The sequence below is a fragment of the Mirounga angustirostris genome, unplaced genomic scaffold, assembly GCF_029215605.1.
Source record: "Mirounga angustirostris isolate CCGP_5_RB_7025 unplaced genomic scaffold, mMirAng1.0.hap1 SCAF_5, whole genome shotgun sequence".
Taxonomy (NCBI): domain Eukaryota; kingdom Metazoa; phylum Chordata; class Mammalia; order Carnivora; family Phocidae; genus Mirounga; species Mirounga angustirostris.
Window position 1 is genome coordinate 35,936,223 of NW_026991713.1, and position 16,917 is coordinate 35,953,139.

The 16,917-nt window shown below is 38.4% G+C and overlaps 1 protein-coding gene across 1 annotated transcript in view; it reads right to left on the reverse strand.

Moving 5' to 3' along the window:
* Positions 1-7,408: 7,408 nt before the first annotated feature.
* The window catches only part of TMTC2 (transmembrane O-mannosyltransferase targeting cadherins 2), a 395,147-nt gene continuing 385,638 nt past the window's right edge, over positions 7,409-16,917 (reverse strand). The window contains exon 12 of the mRNA XM_045872892.3: positions 7,409-9,120. Coding sequence (XP_045728848.1) covers positions 8,941-9,120 — 180 coding nt within the window. The 3' untranslated portion in view covers positions 7,409-8,940. The remainder of the gene's footprint in view (positions 9,121-16,917) is intronic.

Below are 16,917 nucleotides of genomic sequence, written 5' to 3' on the forward strand. Positions count from 1 at the left end.
AATTATATGATGTTAGTCATCAGGAAAATGCAAATAAATACCACAGTGAAATGCCCCCTCACATCCACTAGGATGGCTATAATCAAAAAAGCAGAAAAGCAAGTGTTGGTGAAGATGTAGAGAAACTGGAATTTGTATACATTGCTGGTGGGTATCTAAAAAGCCGTGAGAGAACAGCAGAAGCAGGGGACTCAGAGCCTTAGGATATGAGAGGCAGGTCTTCACAAAAGCCAGGGAGCAGCACCAGACACCCCAAGGAAGATGGGATGGCCAAACATCAGGCTGAGCTCGGCTGACACCTGGATTGCAAGAATAAGCTTCAAGAGGTTCATCACTTTAAAAAGAAGCAATGGATACCAAATCACCACCACTGACAAATAAAGGTAACAAGGTGGCTGGAAAAAAAAAAGCTAAATTATTTTTGTGACCCCATGTATTCTTTTTTTTTTAAAGACTTATTTATTTATTTATTTGAAAGAGAGAGAATGAGAGAGAGAGAGAGAGCACATGAGAGGGGGGAGGGTCAGAGGGAGAAGCAGACTCCCCGCCGAGCAGGGAGCCCGATGCAGGACTCAATCCAGGGACTCCAGGATCATGACCTGAGCCGAAGGCAGTCGCTTAACCAACTGAGCCACCCAGGCTGTGACCCCATGTATTCTTATAATTGAATGATTCCCCAGTCCTCTCATAGGATGTCGTTGGAATCGGTCTCCAGTTTTGACTGAAAGTCTTTCAGATGGAAACACTCCTCAATCCTATCTGATCCTCAGAGACTAAGAGAATAAGAAAGGGGAGCAAAACACCCCTAGTGTATTGATTGTGTCCATATCCATTAATGCCTCCCCAGGGTTTAGACTAAAGTCATAAGATTAGGAGAAAGATCTGTCTTCCTTCTGAATGTGATCTTGGGGGAGTTATATGGCTATTCTGAGCTTTTCTTCCTCATCTGGAGTTTGGATTTAAGGATAATTATGTTTCTACTGCCTATTTGCCAAATTGTTTTCAAAGCTAAATATAAAAAATACGAGGTCTTTTGAAAACTCTGAAATGTTCTGCATACAGAAAATATAATTACAATAGGAACAAAATGTTCAGACTGAAAGGGTGAAATGAAACTCTGTTCATTCAGATTTATACCTATGGGAAAGTTCCAACTGCCCTGACATTTCAAGGAGCAAGTTGAATGGAGTTGCCATGTATGAGATACAATATCACCTGGGAAGCAAAAGCCAAAAAAGGTGATACAATTGGAGTGGTCCAGTGGTCCCTTCATTTTCATCAGTGCTCAGAATTGGTGTGTTGTTTTCTGTAGTAGAAAATCTATATTGTTTGATCATTTGACTAATGTCACCAAGAAGAAATACATTTAAAAATAAGATATTTAAAGATCAAGTTTGGTAATTCGTCTTATCCTGAAAATGGAGAGCAACAAATCTACATTTGTCATATCTTCTCTTTATCTGAGTGGCATTTCTTTTCCAGAATAGGGACAGGAAAGTGCCTTATATAAACGAGTGAGTCGATGAAGCACGGCAGCTGCTTGATTGTGACAGGCATAGGAGAGTGTGAAAAGAGATTTGCTAAGGTGTTTATAACAGGATCTTAAGAAATGTCTGTCCTCATCTCCTTTTGACTCCTGCTTGTCTGGATTTCAATCACTCACCCAAGGACAAAAGCTTTGATCTCACTTTATTTCCTCTGTTAATCAAAATTATGTCTCATTCTTCATAATGACTTCCTCTCTAGAGGATCAAATGTTTGGGCTTATGTTTAGTTGCAGACTTCCCAGCCACACAATGTGTGTGTGTGTGTGTGTGTGCGTGCACGCACGCACATGTGTATAACAGAAAGAAGGTGGACAAGGTTGAAAGGGAATCAAATAGATTAGCCAATGTTCATAAAGATTTGTAGCAAATATATTTACTGTTATTATATCGCAATAGGAAAATGACATGCTATCCATACTTTACAGTTAATCTCTGGCCTATAAAGGGCTTTCATGTAGCTAGTATGTTCCAAAAACCTTTAATTTCACATAGATTAGATTAGGGTAAAAAAAAGAAAAAAAACTTGCCAATTTCTTCATGATCACCATCCAATATGTTTATGTCTGTAATCTTACACATTGTACCTGCTGTAATAGGCAAATGAACTTTGGGTCACTGATGCACCATAGCCAGGTCAGAAGAAATAACCAAGCACTGTCATCAGATGACAGGAATGGATCTTTGAAAATGGTTTAATCTACACTAATACTTCTGTGTACCACTTTTACTTAGACCAGCTGTGTTTATGAAGAATTCATGTCTTAAATAAGGAACCCAAACTGAATTTAGTGACATAGGAGTTTCAGGCAGTAATATCTTCCATGTATGCAATCCATAAAGAATTCATGATCAAATCTTTCCTGGCAAGATCTGTGTCCACACTCTACTCCAAAAAAGAGGTGTTTTCACAAACTCTGGATGGTTGGTATTGGGTCATGAAAGATGTAACCTGCAGCTTGTACTTGAACATGTTACCTGTTACACTGGATCCACTGTGGATGTGTAAGTTTAGCTATGTCCTCTGACTGCCCCAAACTATAGCTCTTTCCCTTGTCAAGTGCAGAGGTCAAATCCAGAGTTCTCTCTTCCTCACTGCTGTCACTACTGGCATTTCTGTGAGTATCACTTTGTGGCCACCTGAGAAATAGCAGCAGGCCAACTCATCTTCTGCATCATTCACAGAGCCAAATTTTGGAACAAATACAAGTCCAAACAATTACCCAAATTTCCTTGACTTACTTTGTAGAATGAGATAGCCTTTGCTGGTATATTCACATTTTATAAATAGCATTGACAGGGCAATTGGGAGAGTTATACCTAATGGGATATAATAAAATATGATATTGATGTACTCTTCCATATCATTTAATATAAAAATATTCAATTAAATGTTAATAGGATGTAGTAACATCTAAATATTTGGTGGCATAGGACAGATTTCTAAAAATATACTTTGAAACACCGTAATTCCAGGAAAATTTCCCAAACTGTCATTATCATAAAGTATAGGCAAGGCGCATTTACAGAAAAGTAGCCTATTGCAAAGGAAACATAAAGTAGACAAACATTAAGCATAACAACATGTTTAAAATTGTGCAAAGAGAATTAAAAAACAAAAATGTATTGAGATTATTAATTGGCTCTATGTAATTTAATAAGTTGATGTCTGCAGAGTTAAAAAGCTAATTATTATTGGTAGAGTCAATATGGCCATTACTCGCTAAAGGAGATGAGAACAAAAGGGCCTACAGGAAAATCAAAGGTAATCACTCATTTCTGCTCACACGCTTACTCATCTCTCTCCTTCCTCGCCAATCCTGATTTTCTGGTAATAAATGATCTTTTACAATATACAAGGGAAGTATCCAGACACGAAAGGCATTTTAATACTTTTATGAGATTTTTGGTATTTTTGAAAACAAATTAAGTTGCTTGATTTCTCAGTACACAGTTTTGACAACTGCATTATAGTCTCTAGCTGCTCCATGATATTACCAAAAGAAAGTTCTCAGAGGAGTTATTTCACTTTGAGTCTTCTAAGGTGGAAAAGGAAGAGACATGATAGAAATTATTTGAAAAAGAATTTCTAGAAGTCTTGAGCTATTATTTGAAACATAGAACTCTATTCTCTCCATCCGACTGGAGAATGGCTGACAGCTTTGTCTTGAATGAGTGCAGTTCCTGTCAAATCCAAAGGAGGCAGGAGAAAAATTCAATATATTTCAGATCAGAATAGATAACCAGTTCTGGCCTAGACTTCGACTGGCTGAACATTTTTTCAGCCTCTCCTGTGGTTGTATTGTAAACCACTCTCTTATTTGTAACACTATTTTCCCCCTGCAATACAGTGAGACATTATTGGGCAACCAAAAAGGACAATCTCAAACTGTTCTAATCAGATCTTCCACCTCAATGGCAAAAATTTAATTATTTCCAGTGGCAATTAATAGTCAATTCTCCATGTGTCTATCCTTTCTTTTTCTACCTTGACTTTCTCCTTTTAGGATCTCTAGCAACTTTTCCCAAACACCATTTCAGATACTATATTAACTTCTTAGATCACTCTAGGTATTTATTAATGACCCCATCAAGTTGTCTCACATATTTGCAACTTTTTATTCGATCCAACAATTTTCTTGCCAAACAAAAGCTCCTCTATCCACTCTTTGGAAGTAGATGAATAACAGAATAACATCAGAAAGCAGCTGTAAAAAGTTGAGGAAACGTTTTGAAAAACTTAGAAGAAAAATGTTACAGAAATTTCAAATTAATGGAACTTCAAATCCCAGCAGTGCTTCACGGGGAGAAACCCATCTCAAAGTTCTACAAATAACAGCAGAAGGCCAGTATGTGGTGAAGTGGCAGATGGAATGAAAGCCAACTCAAAGGCCTCTCTGATTACATCCTGCAGGAAGACCACCCAAAATGACACAGCAAGAAAGGTTCAAGTCCTCATACACATGCATCTTCCTCTACAGCAAAACTCAGTGTAATAGAGTGAGTACAATTGCATGGCCATTTCAGCTTGTTCTTTCCTTCCAGTATGTGGCAGGTCCAATGCTTAACCCAAGTTTTCTTACAATACCCACTAGTTTTAAATAGTAGGAAGCAAATTCTGTAATATTGACAATATTTAAATGAAGTAGAAATTTATATTCCAAAGGTACTTACAAATCAATTAGAAGCATTTTCATTCTTAAATTATCCCTTGCAACCTAGTTTCCTCCCTTGTAATAGCAAAAATAACCAAGGCTTAGATGCATTTCCTTTCTTTGTACTAGAAATGTACATACACATGAGAAAATGCAGCCCTAAGGTGAAAATATCAAATGAAAAGTTACTGAAGCCCCAATCTCAACTTTTTAGAGAAAGTGATTTAAAAAATATATATATATCAGGTTGATCATGAGCAAATAATAGATGGAATTCTTTCATTTATAGTGTATTTTATGTCCTACTCAGCAACAGTGTGCCAGGCGGAAGAAACCGTGCTGAAAAGGTAAGACACAGCCCTTGCCCTTACAGTTTCAGAGTAGAGTGCTTTCAATCCAGGTTAAAACTATGGTTGCTGAAGTAGAGGCGAGTGGAAAGATGGGGTGGCTGGGTGATGGACATTGGGCAGGGTATGTGCTATGGTGAGCACTGTGGGACATATGAATTTTGGGGGGACATAAACATTCAGAGCACAGCAACTTTCTTCAATCTTCTTGGTCATCTGCAGTGTGAGAGGTAGAGAATATGATTTGTGGAAGATGGAAGAGCTAGACAAATGCCAAGGCGGATGAGAAACCTCATCTCTGCACTTGGGTTCAGAGCCTGAGTGCTCACATGACACAGGACATAGGAGCATGGGACACCATGGGGACAGGCTTGCTGCTTGCTAGCTTTATAACCTGGGCAAGTTATTTCATACCTCTGAACCCCGGTTTTCTTAACTATCAAGCTGGAATATAACCTTGCACATCCATATGATGTTTAAAAGTAAAACCCTTATAGCTAAAAAAAGATTTTATTTGAAAGAGAGAGAGAGCGTGCATGCACCAACAGCGGGAGGGACAGAGGAAAAGGGACAAGTAGACTCCCTGCTCAGCAGGAAGCCTGACATGGGGGTGGAGCCCAGGGATCATGACCTGAGCTGAGGCCAGGCACTTAACCAACGGAGCCACCCAGGCACCCCAAATTTTATCCTTAATAAAGGAATTAGACAATATGTAATTATGTTATTATGTAATGACAATTTTAACAAGCTGATCAAATTTTCTGCCAATTTGCACCTTGTCTAGGATGCAAGGTTTTCTTATAACTGATACCTGAATGTGCCATACCTATGTCTCTCAACAGAATAGGGTTGTACTTTCTTCCAGGATCAGGACGAGAGAATAAGGGTCTTCTAAATACGAACATTTTTTTAAAAGATTTTATTTACTGAGATAGAGAGTGAGAGAGAGCACAGGTGTGGGTGGGGAGGGGGAGAGGGAGAAGCAGGCTCCCCATTGAGCAGGGAGCCTGACGGGGGGCTCAATCCCAGGACCCAGAGATCATGACCTGAGCTGAAGGGCAGTTGCGTAACCGACTGAGCCACCTGGGCGCCCCTAAATATGACTATTTTAACCAAATGACCAAATGTGCTTGGGCTATTTCCTAACACTTTTCTACAGTTCATCAATAAAACAAAGCAAAAATTATGTCATCATTTTTGGAAAGTGGCAAATCTGATGTTATAGGCAGCCCTTAATATTATTATAACTATTACAAATTAATTATCATTGGTTATACATTAGCCTTGATGTGTCTCTGTTTGCTTCTCAATCCCTATCTTTTAAATACTTTTTCCAATTTCTGTTAAAATCCACAAGAGCGTTAAGTGTTGCTGCTGTAGAAGATTTTAAAAAAGGCTTACACGACATATTTGTTATCAATGCTTTATTGTTGAAAACAAAATTGAAATTCTCTGGCACATAAAACAATTATTTCTACAAAAGGAAAGCCTACAAATCTTGATAATTTATACAAATAACAGTTTCTCAAAAAATAAAACTTTAATTTAGTAAACTTGTCTTGTGCTCTATATTTTTAGCACTGTCTGCAATAATCCACCATAAATCCCTGAGCGGAGACATTTTTTGACCGTGTTCTTTAGCAACCCCCACCCACCTCCCCCCAAGTTGGTCAGTTACTAAGCCCAGCCCTGTAGTGAAAGGTGTCAGGGACATTTAGCTATTAAAGATCCATGCATTTTATGACACAGGCCCAATTATTAATGCTACTTGGGAACTGGGTCAACATGAAGTGCCTCTACTGTGCGCAATCAGTGAACCTATTAAGAACCAAGTGTCTGAAAGGAAGAACATTAACAACAAAAAGACATAAAATGTTAAGACTAGGAAGTCATCATAGGTCAATAACTATTTAAATAAATAAAAATGTTAGACATTGAATTTATCTCTATATCCTTATATTAAATTCCTTATTTACTTATTTTTTTTTTTTTAGCAATTGCCAATGCACTAGAAGATGAAAAATACACTTCAACCCACATTTTGGTTTGACCATGGGTTTGCTGTTGTTAAATGTTAAATATCATTCTGAAAACACAGTGATTTAGTTATAATTTAACTTTTGGCCCCTTCAATGAAATGTTTACAAAATAATATACACATTAGGAGGGGAGGGCCTTCTTATTAATGCCATCAACAAACCTCTCTCACTACATCTGCCCTTCTCACAAAAACACTAATGCCGTAGGAACACTACTTTAAATCCTTTATCCCACTTTATTCAGATATGTAGCAAAACATATAAGATATGGAGAAAACATAATATGATGCATTTGTATGTCCAGCTTCCTTTTAGTGGGGATGCTGACCAATATTTACATGAAGTGTTAAAAGAAAGGAGGGAAAGCGAATTTTCAGTTGCAAAGAACTGACTTAATGAATCAAGTTTTGTTTTGTTATTTTGCTATGGTAGAATAATAAATAAATAAATATGTAGGGTACTCTATAGCTACTTTCTCTATGAAGAAGTTGATAGTGAACTTTTTTTTTCGTAAAGGTAATTTTTAGTAGCAAAGTTTGCAAGTCTAAAGAATGTTCAATAAATGTTTTCCTCTACTTCATTTTTACTTATGTAATGATCACTGAAGTGGTTACTAACAGGTAAAGAAATAAAATACCATTATGCTAGTGAAAATTAGTTTTCAGCTGTGAAAAGCACTTAGCAGAAGACCTAGAAACACAGACTGATGATGCTATACTCTACTATCGCTTAAAATAAGTCATTTCTGATGTCTTTTAGGAAGAGTAAAACACAGTAAAAATAATTCCTTAAAAACATCAGCATTGCTGTTTAGGAACCTATCAGAAAGTGATTAGTATTTTATACCAACCCTTCCCAAAATATAAAATCATTGGCAACCGTTATTATACACTCCTTTGCGCAGACTTTGTTTTTTAATCAGTAACATCTGGGAAGCTCATAGCATCTTCCCTTTTGTCTAATAGCTGCTGGTTAGTTATCGGAACTAGAACACTTTTAAGCTCTTTAGATGTAATCCTTATATAAGCATGCACATTAGCCAGAAAGAGCCATTTCAAAAGCCTAGGCAATTTGGGGGAATATGTTAGTGACATTAAAATAAAAAATGCCTGCCGACACGTATATGGTCTCCCCAACCCCCCCATGACACCAGTGTGAAACGTGGTTAGCTCAGCTCAGAACATGAAAAGCAAATGCTGTCCAAAAGAAATGAAGACTGTGATATCCAAATCATAAAATGTTATGTGCACTAGTCAGGAAACAACTATAGATTCTGACAGATCCTTACGTACTTAAAAAAAAAAATCCCCCCCCCCCTAAGTTTCAGAAACTGATAAGCAGGCTGTCCCAAAGAGGGAAGACAGCAGCGTCAGGACAACCTGGCCAGCTCACTGGGATTCACACCACCCTTGAATCACTCCCTATTAACACTTGATCTTAATAGTCTACCAGGGCTGAATAGACACTCTGACTTCCTCTCACAGTGTTTAAGGAACAATATAATTTCTAAATTAGATTTCAAAAATGAGCAAAATTTGTAACTTAGATTCCCTCCCTGTCCCCCCACCCCCACCCCCCAATGCCATAAGATTCTGTTTTAAGTGCTCCGGTTTACAGTTCTATGGGTAACAATTACATCCTTCAGGAGGTTTCCAATGTTCCCCTTTTTGGTGTTAACGGCTGTGCCAACAGCAAAGTGAATACTCCCAGAAGTGGCAGTGACCTCAGTGACCTCTGCCCCCCCCCCCCGTCCTGAAGTCCATACTAGCTCTTGTCATAGCCCTGCTGGGAAGCTCTGTTCCTTAATGAAGCCAGCTTTCAAATATGGAGGAGGGCGAGGTACTGCCCTCCAGTGTCAGGTCTTGGAAGTCTTTAAGCCTTGCTTTTCCATGATGTTCCACAGTTTGCGGAGATTGGACTGCGTGATGACGTCATCCGGCTTGAGCTGCAGCGCCCGCAGGTAGTTGGCCTCAGCCTTTTGGAGTCGGCCATTGAGATGGAGAATCGCCCCCAGGTTCATCAGAGCTGCCGGATACTGGAACCAGAGAGAAGGAGGACAATGATTAAGAGGCTTGTTTCAAGCTTTCCTTCATGGAAGACAAAAATCTTCATCCACTTCTGCAAATGATTCCCTTATGTCTGGAGGCATTTTATGGAAGCAATTTAGCAATTTATACAAACAGACCAAGATAACTAGGAAGAAAAAAAAAAGTTTTCAAACAGCTGGTGTACTTTGTGCGTTAAATAGGGCAGGCAGCTAGAAAAATAATTCTTCTTTAATGAGAAAGCATAGGTTACATACGAAAACCTAGTAACCTAGTCAGACTGTACTTTCCTAAGAAAAAAGTTAAAAGTCCTACATTTTCAGAGAGAACTAAACTTTCTTTTTTCAACTCAATGCCAAGAAATATTAAGTTGGAAAAGTTGACAAATCTACGTCCACCCACTCTTTGTTTCTTCTCCTTAGCAATATTCCAGGCTATTTAGGCAAACATAAGTAAATAAGTTAAAAAATTGTAAAATTTTACTGATGCTTTCAGGGTAAAAACCCTGAAAAAAAATTCAAATGTAACCACTAACACCTTTTCCAAATCGAATCCAAGTAGTTTAATGAGACAAAGCTCTCATTTTCAAGTCAATTTTTTAAACTTCTAATGGTGAATGTTTATTATAAATACAGCAAAGTAAAAACATACTAAAAGATACAATGTAGTGCAGAAAAATGTAACCTCTGTAAGAAACGTTTTATATTATTTGTTTAAAAGTAGTTGTGATTCTCGAACACAAAATTTTTTGTAACGGGTGATATTTGCAATACAAAGTTATCGTCTGAAAGGCCAAGTTAAAAAAAAAATGAGTTATGTACCATTAATTTAATACAAGGGTCTCCATCCCTAAATTCTCAGACATTAGTTAACAACAACAGAAGTCTTTCCCAAAGGAAAAAATACTTTGCTTGCTATCTACAAATAAAGGCTGTTCTGCTCTGGTCTTGTCGCTGGAACTTTCTGGCTAACACAGAGCAGCTAATGTTTTGGCAGTTACACAAATGCATATTTCAAATATCAGATAAAACTAAAAATGTTTATGCTAAGATTGTGTTTTCATTTTACAGATGGTGTCAACTATTAATTGTCCTGGCAACTCTGTGATGCAGTGTAAAGTAATTCACAATTATTTTTACAATTTAGTATTTTCACAAAATGCATGCATTTTTCAGCTGAATTCATGTGACTCCACTCTTTACTGTAAAAACAATTATTTCTGAACCGAAAACAATGCTGGGGGCAGGGCTGAATAGCTCAGAATAAACCAACTGGAAAGAGATGATCAGATTTAGATTTTAAGAGGTCTAGATTTGAATTCTTGCTCAACCACCGACTGTGACCTTGGTGAGGTCCCCTATCATACTTTTCCTCCTTTTATTCTGCTTGAGGTATATGTTTATGATTTTTATGCTGTTATACATACTTTATAATATTTATTTCAATGGCTACATAATATGTCTCTGGGTGTATAGCAAAATTCTCTTAAGTCCTCAACTACAGGGCATTATTTTCAAACTTTTCTACATCCTTTTTTTCTTTTCCAGAAATAATGTTGCAAATGTAAGCTATTCCTGACCTTCAAAAACCTTTTGGTCAGGATGACTCCATGCTTATCAAGGAAAATACAGATGGTCAATTTCTAATTTTAAGCCCCAATCCAAATAAACATAGCTCTAAATTACATGTACCACGAAGCTCCACCCTGGGAACCTAAAATGACACCTCCTCTATCTTCCCAAAAGAACTTTGTTATCATTCTGCCCATTATTATCTTGAGTTTCTTGAAGCCTAGACACATTTCTGAATTACATTCCCTCACAGAGCTTAGCACAACTATCAATAAACAGCTACTAAATTGATGGCAAAGTGCATTCACAGCCCAAATTACTAGAGATGCTAAGTAGATAAAATGTTCAGACTTCCGCTCTCCTGAGTGGGAAGAGCGGATATGGGGAGGGAGGACCATGGTTGGAGAGGGACGGGGGCTGAGAGAAACCAAATGGCTCTGTGGGATAGTCATTATTTCTTGAATCACTTTATTATCAAAGTATCTGTGCCTCACTATAATTACCATTCAAGGGGATTATCAAAACCACTCTAGGGGTGCCTGGGCGGCTCAGTTGGTTAAGCGACTGCCTTCGGCTCAGGTCGTGATCCTGGAGTCCCTGGATCCAGTCCTACAGCAGGCTCCCTGCTGAGCAGGGAGTCTGCTTCTCCCTCTGACCCTCTTCCCTCTCGTGCTCTCTCTCTTTCTCTCTCTCTCAAATAAATAAATAAAATCTAAAAAAAAAAAAAAAGAAAATTCTTAAAAAAAAAAAAAAAAAAAAAGATCATGACCTGAGCCAAAGGCAGTCGCTTAACCAACTGAGCCACCTATGTGCCCCACAATAATCAGACTTTTAAAAAGAAAGAAAATTGGGGCGCCTGGGTGGCTCAGTTGGTTAAGCGACTGCCTTCAGCTCAGGTCATGATCCTGGAGTCCCGGGATTGAGTCCCGCATCGGGCTCCTTGCTCGGCGGGGGGTCTGCTACTCCCTCTGACCCTCCCCCCTCTCATGTGCTCTCTCTCTCAAATAAATAAATAAAATCTTTAAAAAAATTAAATTAAATTAAATTAAACTAAATAAATGAATGGGGGCACCTGGTTGGCTCAGTCGGTTAAGCGACTGCCTTCGGCTCAGGTCATGATCCCGGAGTCCCTGGATCGAGTCCCGCATCGGGCTCCCTGCTCGGCGGGGGGTCTGCTTCTCCCTCTGACCCTCCCCCCTCTCATGTGCTCTCTGTCTCTCATTCTCTCTCTCTCAAATAAACAAATAAATAATCTTTAAAAAAAAAGAAAAACCACTCTAAAGTCACAGAGTCACAATGCCTACGTGCTAGTGCCAGTTCTGCCCCAGAGCTGTGTGCACTTGGGCAAGTTGAGTGAACACTCAAGACTTCAGTTTCTTCCAGAAATGGAATGATAACAGTCCTTGCTTCGTAGAATCGCTGCTGGGATTATAGGAGACTACAGCATTATTGCCTTCTCCCTCTTCTTTTCTGCCTCTTTGTCATCTCAGAAACACAAAGCAGAATCTCCTGTCAGTGTGGCTGAGTGACCACGGAGAGCCAGCGCTGTGGACCTGTGACCTGGTTCTACCACCCTTCCTCGCTGTGTGGCATTTCTCAGGCTAACGCTGGAAGGGAGAGATGTGAAAACATGTGGTGAAGTAGGCCCAGCCACAGAAATAGGCTTTACTATTGTTTCTGACTCGCAGCTGGGTTCTTTTGTCCCTGGAATACTTTGGAGACCCCACCCCCCCGCCGCCATCAAATGATGAAAAGGGAAAACTGAATATTATTCTAAAAGAAAAACACAATTAGGAAGTTAAATTTGTCATCAAAATGAGTTCTGAATGTTAATTATAATAGCATTTTTGGAATAAGTTTAGTTTTGCATTATCCACCCTAGCATGTTACTCACTAAACACAAATAATGAAAAATTGACATTATGAAGTTAAAATGGGATAACAGATCCCATAAAAGTTTACATATACTCATTGTGTTCCTTAAAAGAGTAAAAAGCCAAGTAAACTAAAAGTGTATATATTTAAGAACATAATATTTTTAAGCAGCTAGCGATTTCTATGTTTAGATGTAACATTTTGGTTTGAACGTGTCTATCTTACTACAGTAAAAAAAAGTTTTTTTATTTTCAAAACCTACAAACATACATCATTATGCAATGCTTTCTAAAACATCACTATAGGGGTGCCTGAGTGGCTCAGTCGGTTAAGCGTCTGCCTTCAGCTCAGGTCGTGATCTCAAGGTCCTGGGATCGAGCCCCCCATGGGACTCCCTGCTCAGCAGGGAGCCTGCTTCTCCCTCTGCCTGCCGTTCCCCCTGCTTGTGCTCTCTTTCTCTCAATCTGACAAATAAATAAATAAAATTAAAAAAAAAATCACTATAGCTTCTCGTTTGAGTGAGTGGAAACTGAGTGAATTTGCATGTATGCTCAAACATGACCTAAGTAACAGGTACCAACCACTGCCTTAGGTAACAGCTTGAAAGTGTCAACAGTTACTTTGACATAAACAGTTTCACGTGTTTGTTAGAAATTTACGAATAAAACTAGATATAGACTACTTTTTGTTATTTAGTTGTTTTCTCTCTTCAAAGACAAGCCTTCCCAGCAGTGACCAGAGGTACCTTACTGGATGCCCAAGGGACTGAATGCCTGCAGCCTTGCCTCTAGTTCAGGAGTGGCCTCTACATCCCCTGGGAGCTGGGTAGAAATGCAGAATTTCAGGTGCCAACTAGCAAATCAGAATCTGAATTTTAACAAGATCCCCAGGTGTTTTGTACACTCGTTACACTCTGAGAAGCAGTGTTCTAGAGGTTATGTCCTGATCTGAGATCTTATTATTCTCCAACTTTTGAGTTTCCTATGGCAGGATGAAGTCCCTTATAGAACAAAGATTATCAGATCAAATGTCTCTCCTCCCATAAAGTGAATTCTTTTGGCCATGCAATTATTTAAAGTAGTAAATGTTCAAATGAAACTTTATTAACAGAAGCTGTAAAATGACTATATATCATTAGACAGGAGGGGGCATAAAAAGCCTTTTCATAACCAAATAGGAGCATGTAAAAGTTTGTAAACAGATAAAGACTACCTAGTGACATAACTGAAATGCAAGAAGTCCAGGTGACTGGCTGTGTGATGACACACTGGGGTCATTGCTCTCTGCCTACTGTGACTCATGGGCTGAGGAACAGAAACCCAACCACAACTGCTGATGTCTTCCCTCATACACATCTTCTTTTATTAAAGACAGCTGATGAAATGTTCAGCATGTTAACAAAGACAAGTCAGCAGCTCGCAACCCAGAAAAATGGAGCTTGTGGCTCCATACAACAAATGTACCACCTCCCACTTCACAGACTAGAAAGGAGAACCAGACCTTTCTCGTTTCCTTGAGGAGGACAGATGCTTGACATCAAAGGGGCTGACTGGTAGCCATACTGAGGCAACAGATGACGTCTTTTTCAAGTCTCCGGGGAATTATGATTTTATAGTTACTTGACTGTGGTCTTTGGCTTATTTCTCCAACATTGGAGGAAATAAGCAAAATTCAAATAACAGGTGTATATTGGGGTGGGGCAGGGCAAAGGCAAAATTATGCAGGTCTGATTCCAGTCCAACACCTTTGAGGCTCCCAGGGAACTCAGGTGAGCTCACAGGCTATCCCGAGCACACAGGATTAGAAGACAATGTTATTTTCCTGACCTTTGCCTATTATGTAGTCTGGGAGAGATATCTACGGAGGAGGAATAGTAAAACCATATGGGGATTGAGGATTGGGCACTCATGTTTCCACTGAGAACAGGACTAAAACATAGAACTTTAAAGAGAGGACTTGAGTAGAGCCTAGAAAAAGGAAAAGGGATTGGTTGAGGTGGTCTGATTAGGCAGGAGTTGGAAATCCACACAACAGTCGGGTCTTCTTACCCCATTAGTCCCTGTGAACCACTTCCCTTTGGTGAAGGTAAATCAATAGGCAACAGAAGCTTTGAAAAAATACACAAACAATGAATCATGGAACACAACATCAAAAACTAATGATGTACTATATGGTGACTAACATAACATAATAAAAAAAAATGAAGATAGAAGTATTTGACCAATATTTCTAATTTTATAAATCTGTTTATTTCCATTCAAAGTGTTGCTGAATTCATCCATTTAGTCACATATTCACTGTTGTATGAACTAAATAACTTTTGAGGAAGAATTTCTGAGGTTAGCCTTATCCAGCTATTAATTAATACAGTAAATTTGGGGGATGTTTTCAAGATAACCACTTTTAACTTCTGAATATAATTTGCAAACTTAAATGACTTTACCGAGGCTAAAATTTTTAACGGATTCTCATTCTTTTTCAAATAGTTACTGAATAACTTAACGAAGGCTACATACTACTATTCAACTGTATTCATTCAGTTGAAATTGCTTACCCAATTGAATTTACTGGAGCAGTAACGGTACCATGATGCTTAAAAAATAATGGTATAAACTTCAAAAAAACATATTCATGAAAAAGAGTATTTATGCATCATTTTAAAGGATCTCTTTCTACTTATTGTGCCTTGTACATGGCAGGTATTTAGTAAATAATTACTGAATTAAAGATTATCTCAGGCTTATGGGAAAAAAAAGGGTACCATGAACTCAAAGTTTTATATCTTATTCCCCCTCTGCTCCAACATCGTTCCTCCTCCTCTGTCTCACTGGCATGCTTAATGGTCAATGCCAAGCTAGAAACCTGAATAAATTATCCTTGATTCCTTGCCTTCCTTCATACACACATATATACGTACATCCAACTGTTAAGTCTTGACGATTTTACCCAGTTATCTCCCTTCAATTTGTCTTCTGATTATACTTGGTCCTTTTCTCCCTACTTGGTTTAAGCCCTAATCACCATTTCTTGGATTATTTAAATAAAATCATTTTGAGAAAGAAGAGTAAGTGATTGGGTAGCTGAACAGATTAACAGGTGACAGATTAAATAAATGAACACATGAGTAAAGCCATGTGCAGGGTTTTTACTATGAATATTGTAGGTATACAAACAAAAGTTTCAGAGAATACACAAAAACTGTGTACTTAACAAATTAAACTTTATAAAGACAACTGAAACCCCCAAATATCTCTCGCTATCCTATTCCTGAACTCACCCCCAGTCTCCCAAGAAAAGCACTATCCCGAAGTTGGTATTTATCATTCCAATGTACATTTTACACTTTTATTTTTTCTGTACCCATAATAAATGTATAATCTTACATATTTATAAGTTTTAATTTCATAAATTTGTCATCACCCATCAAGAGATGTCATCCTGCCAAGTACGCAACAAGAAACCTGGATTTTTTGCTCATCATTTTCTTCTTCAGATTTATCCATGTTGATATATGTAAGGTTTAGTTCTTTTACATGAATTCCATTGAATGACTACCCATTCTCTTAAGGATGAACTTTTCTTTAAAAGAAGGCTGCTATCCATATTCTTGTGACTATCTCTACCCATATTTATTGAGAGAGTTTTGAGGATTGGAACTCCTGGATCACAGAGGATCTGCAACCTTGCCAGACATTATCAAACTGTTCTTCAGTGTGGTTGTATCAAATGCATCAGCATCAACATGTAACAGGGGTCCCTTTATTTCATATCCTTAATGACACTTGACATTGTCTCTTTAATTTCTGCAAATTGAATGTGGTAAAATAGCATTTTATTCTGTGTTTGATTTCTTTTTCCCTGATTACTACAAAGGCCAGTAACATTTTCATGTTTATTAGCTTCTTCCTTTTTCTTTTCAGTGATCCATCTGTTCTTTAACATTTAGACGGAGTAAGTTTTGTAAGGGTTGGCACCTACATGGTGGTATTTGAAAGGTAATTACACAGAGCTCCCACTATCTCAAAACAGCCCCTGAATAGGACTCTCTGGCCTAATGTTTTCCTGGTCAGAGTCACTTTCCCAAGGCGGACAATCGGATAAGCACTGTATCTAAGATGAAAAATCTGTTATACACCAAATGGAAAATCCTCAGTAGAGGTGCACTTTCAAAATGGGTGGGAGGATGACAGAAATCTGGGCAGTAGAGAAGGGCAGCAGGATCCACAACAAGGTCTTGCAACAATGCTGGGGAATCCTGGATGACCACAGGTGGGAGAAGGCTCGCAGCTCCTAGTTAGCCCCACACAGAACTGACCTTTCTTTATGGCCTGCTTCTCTGTC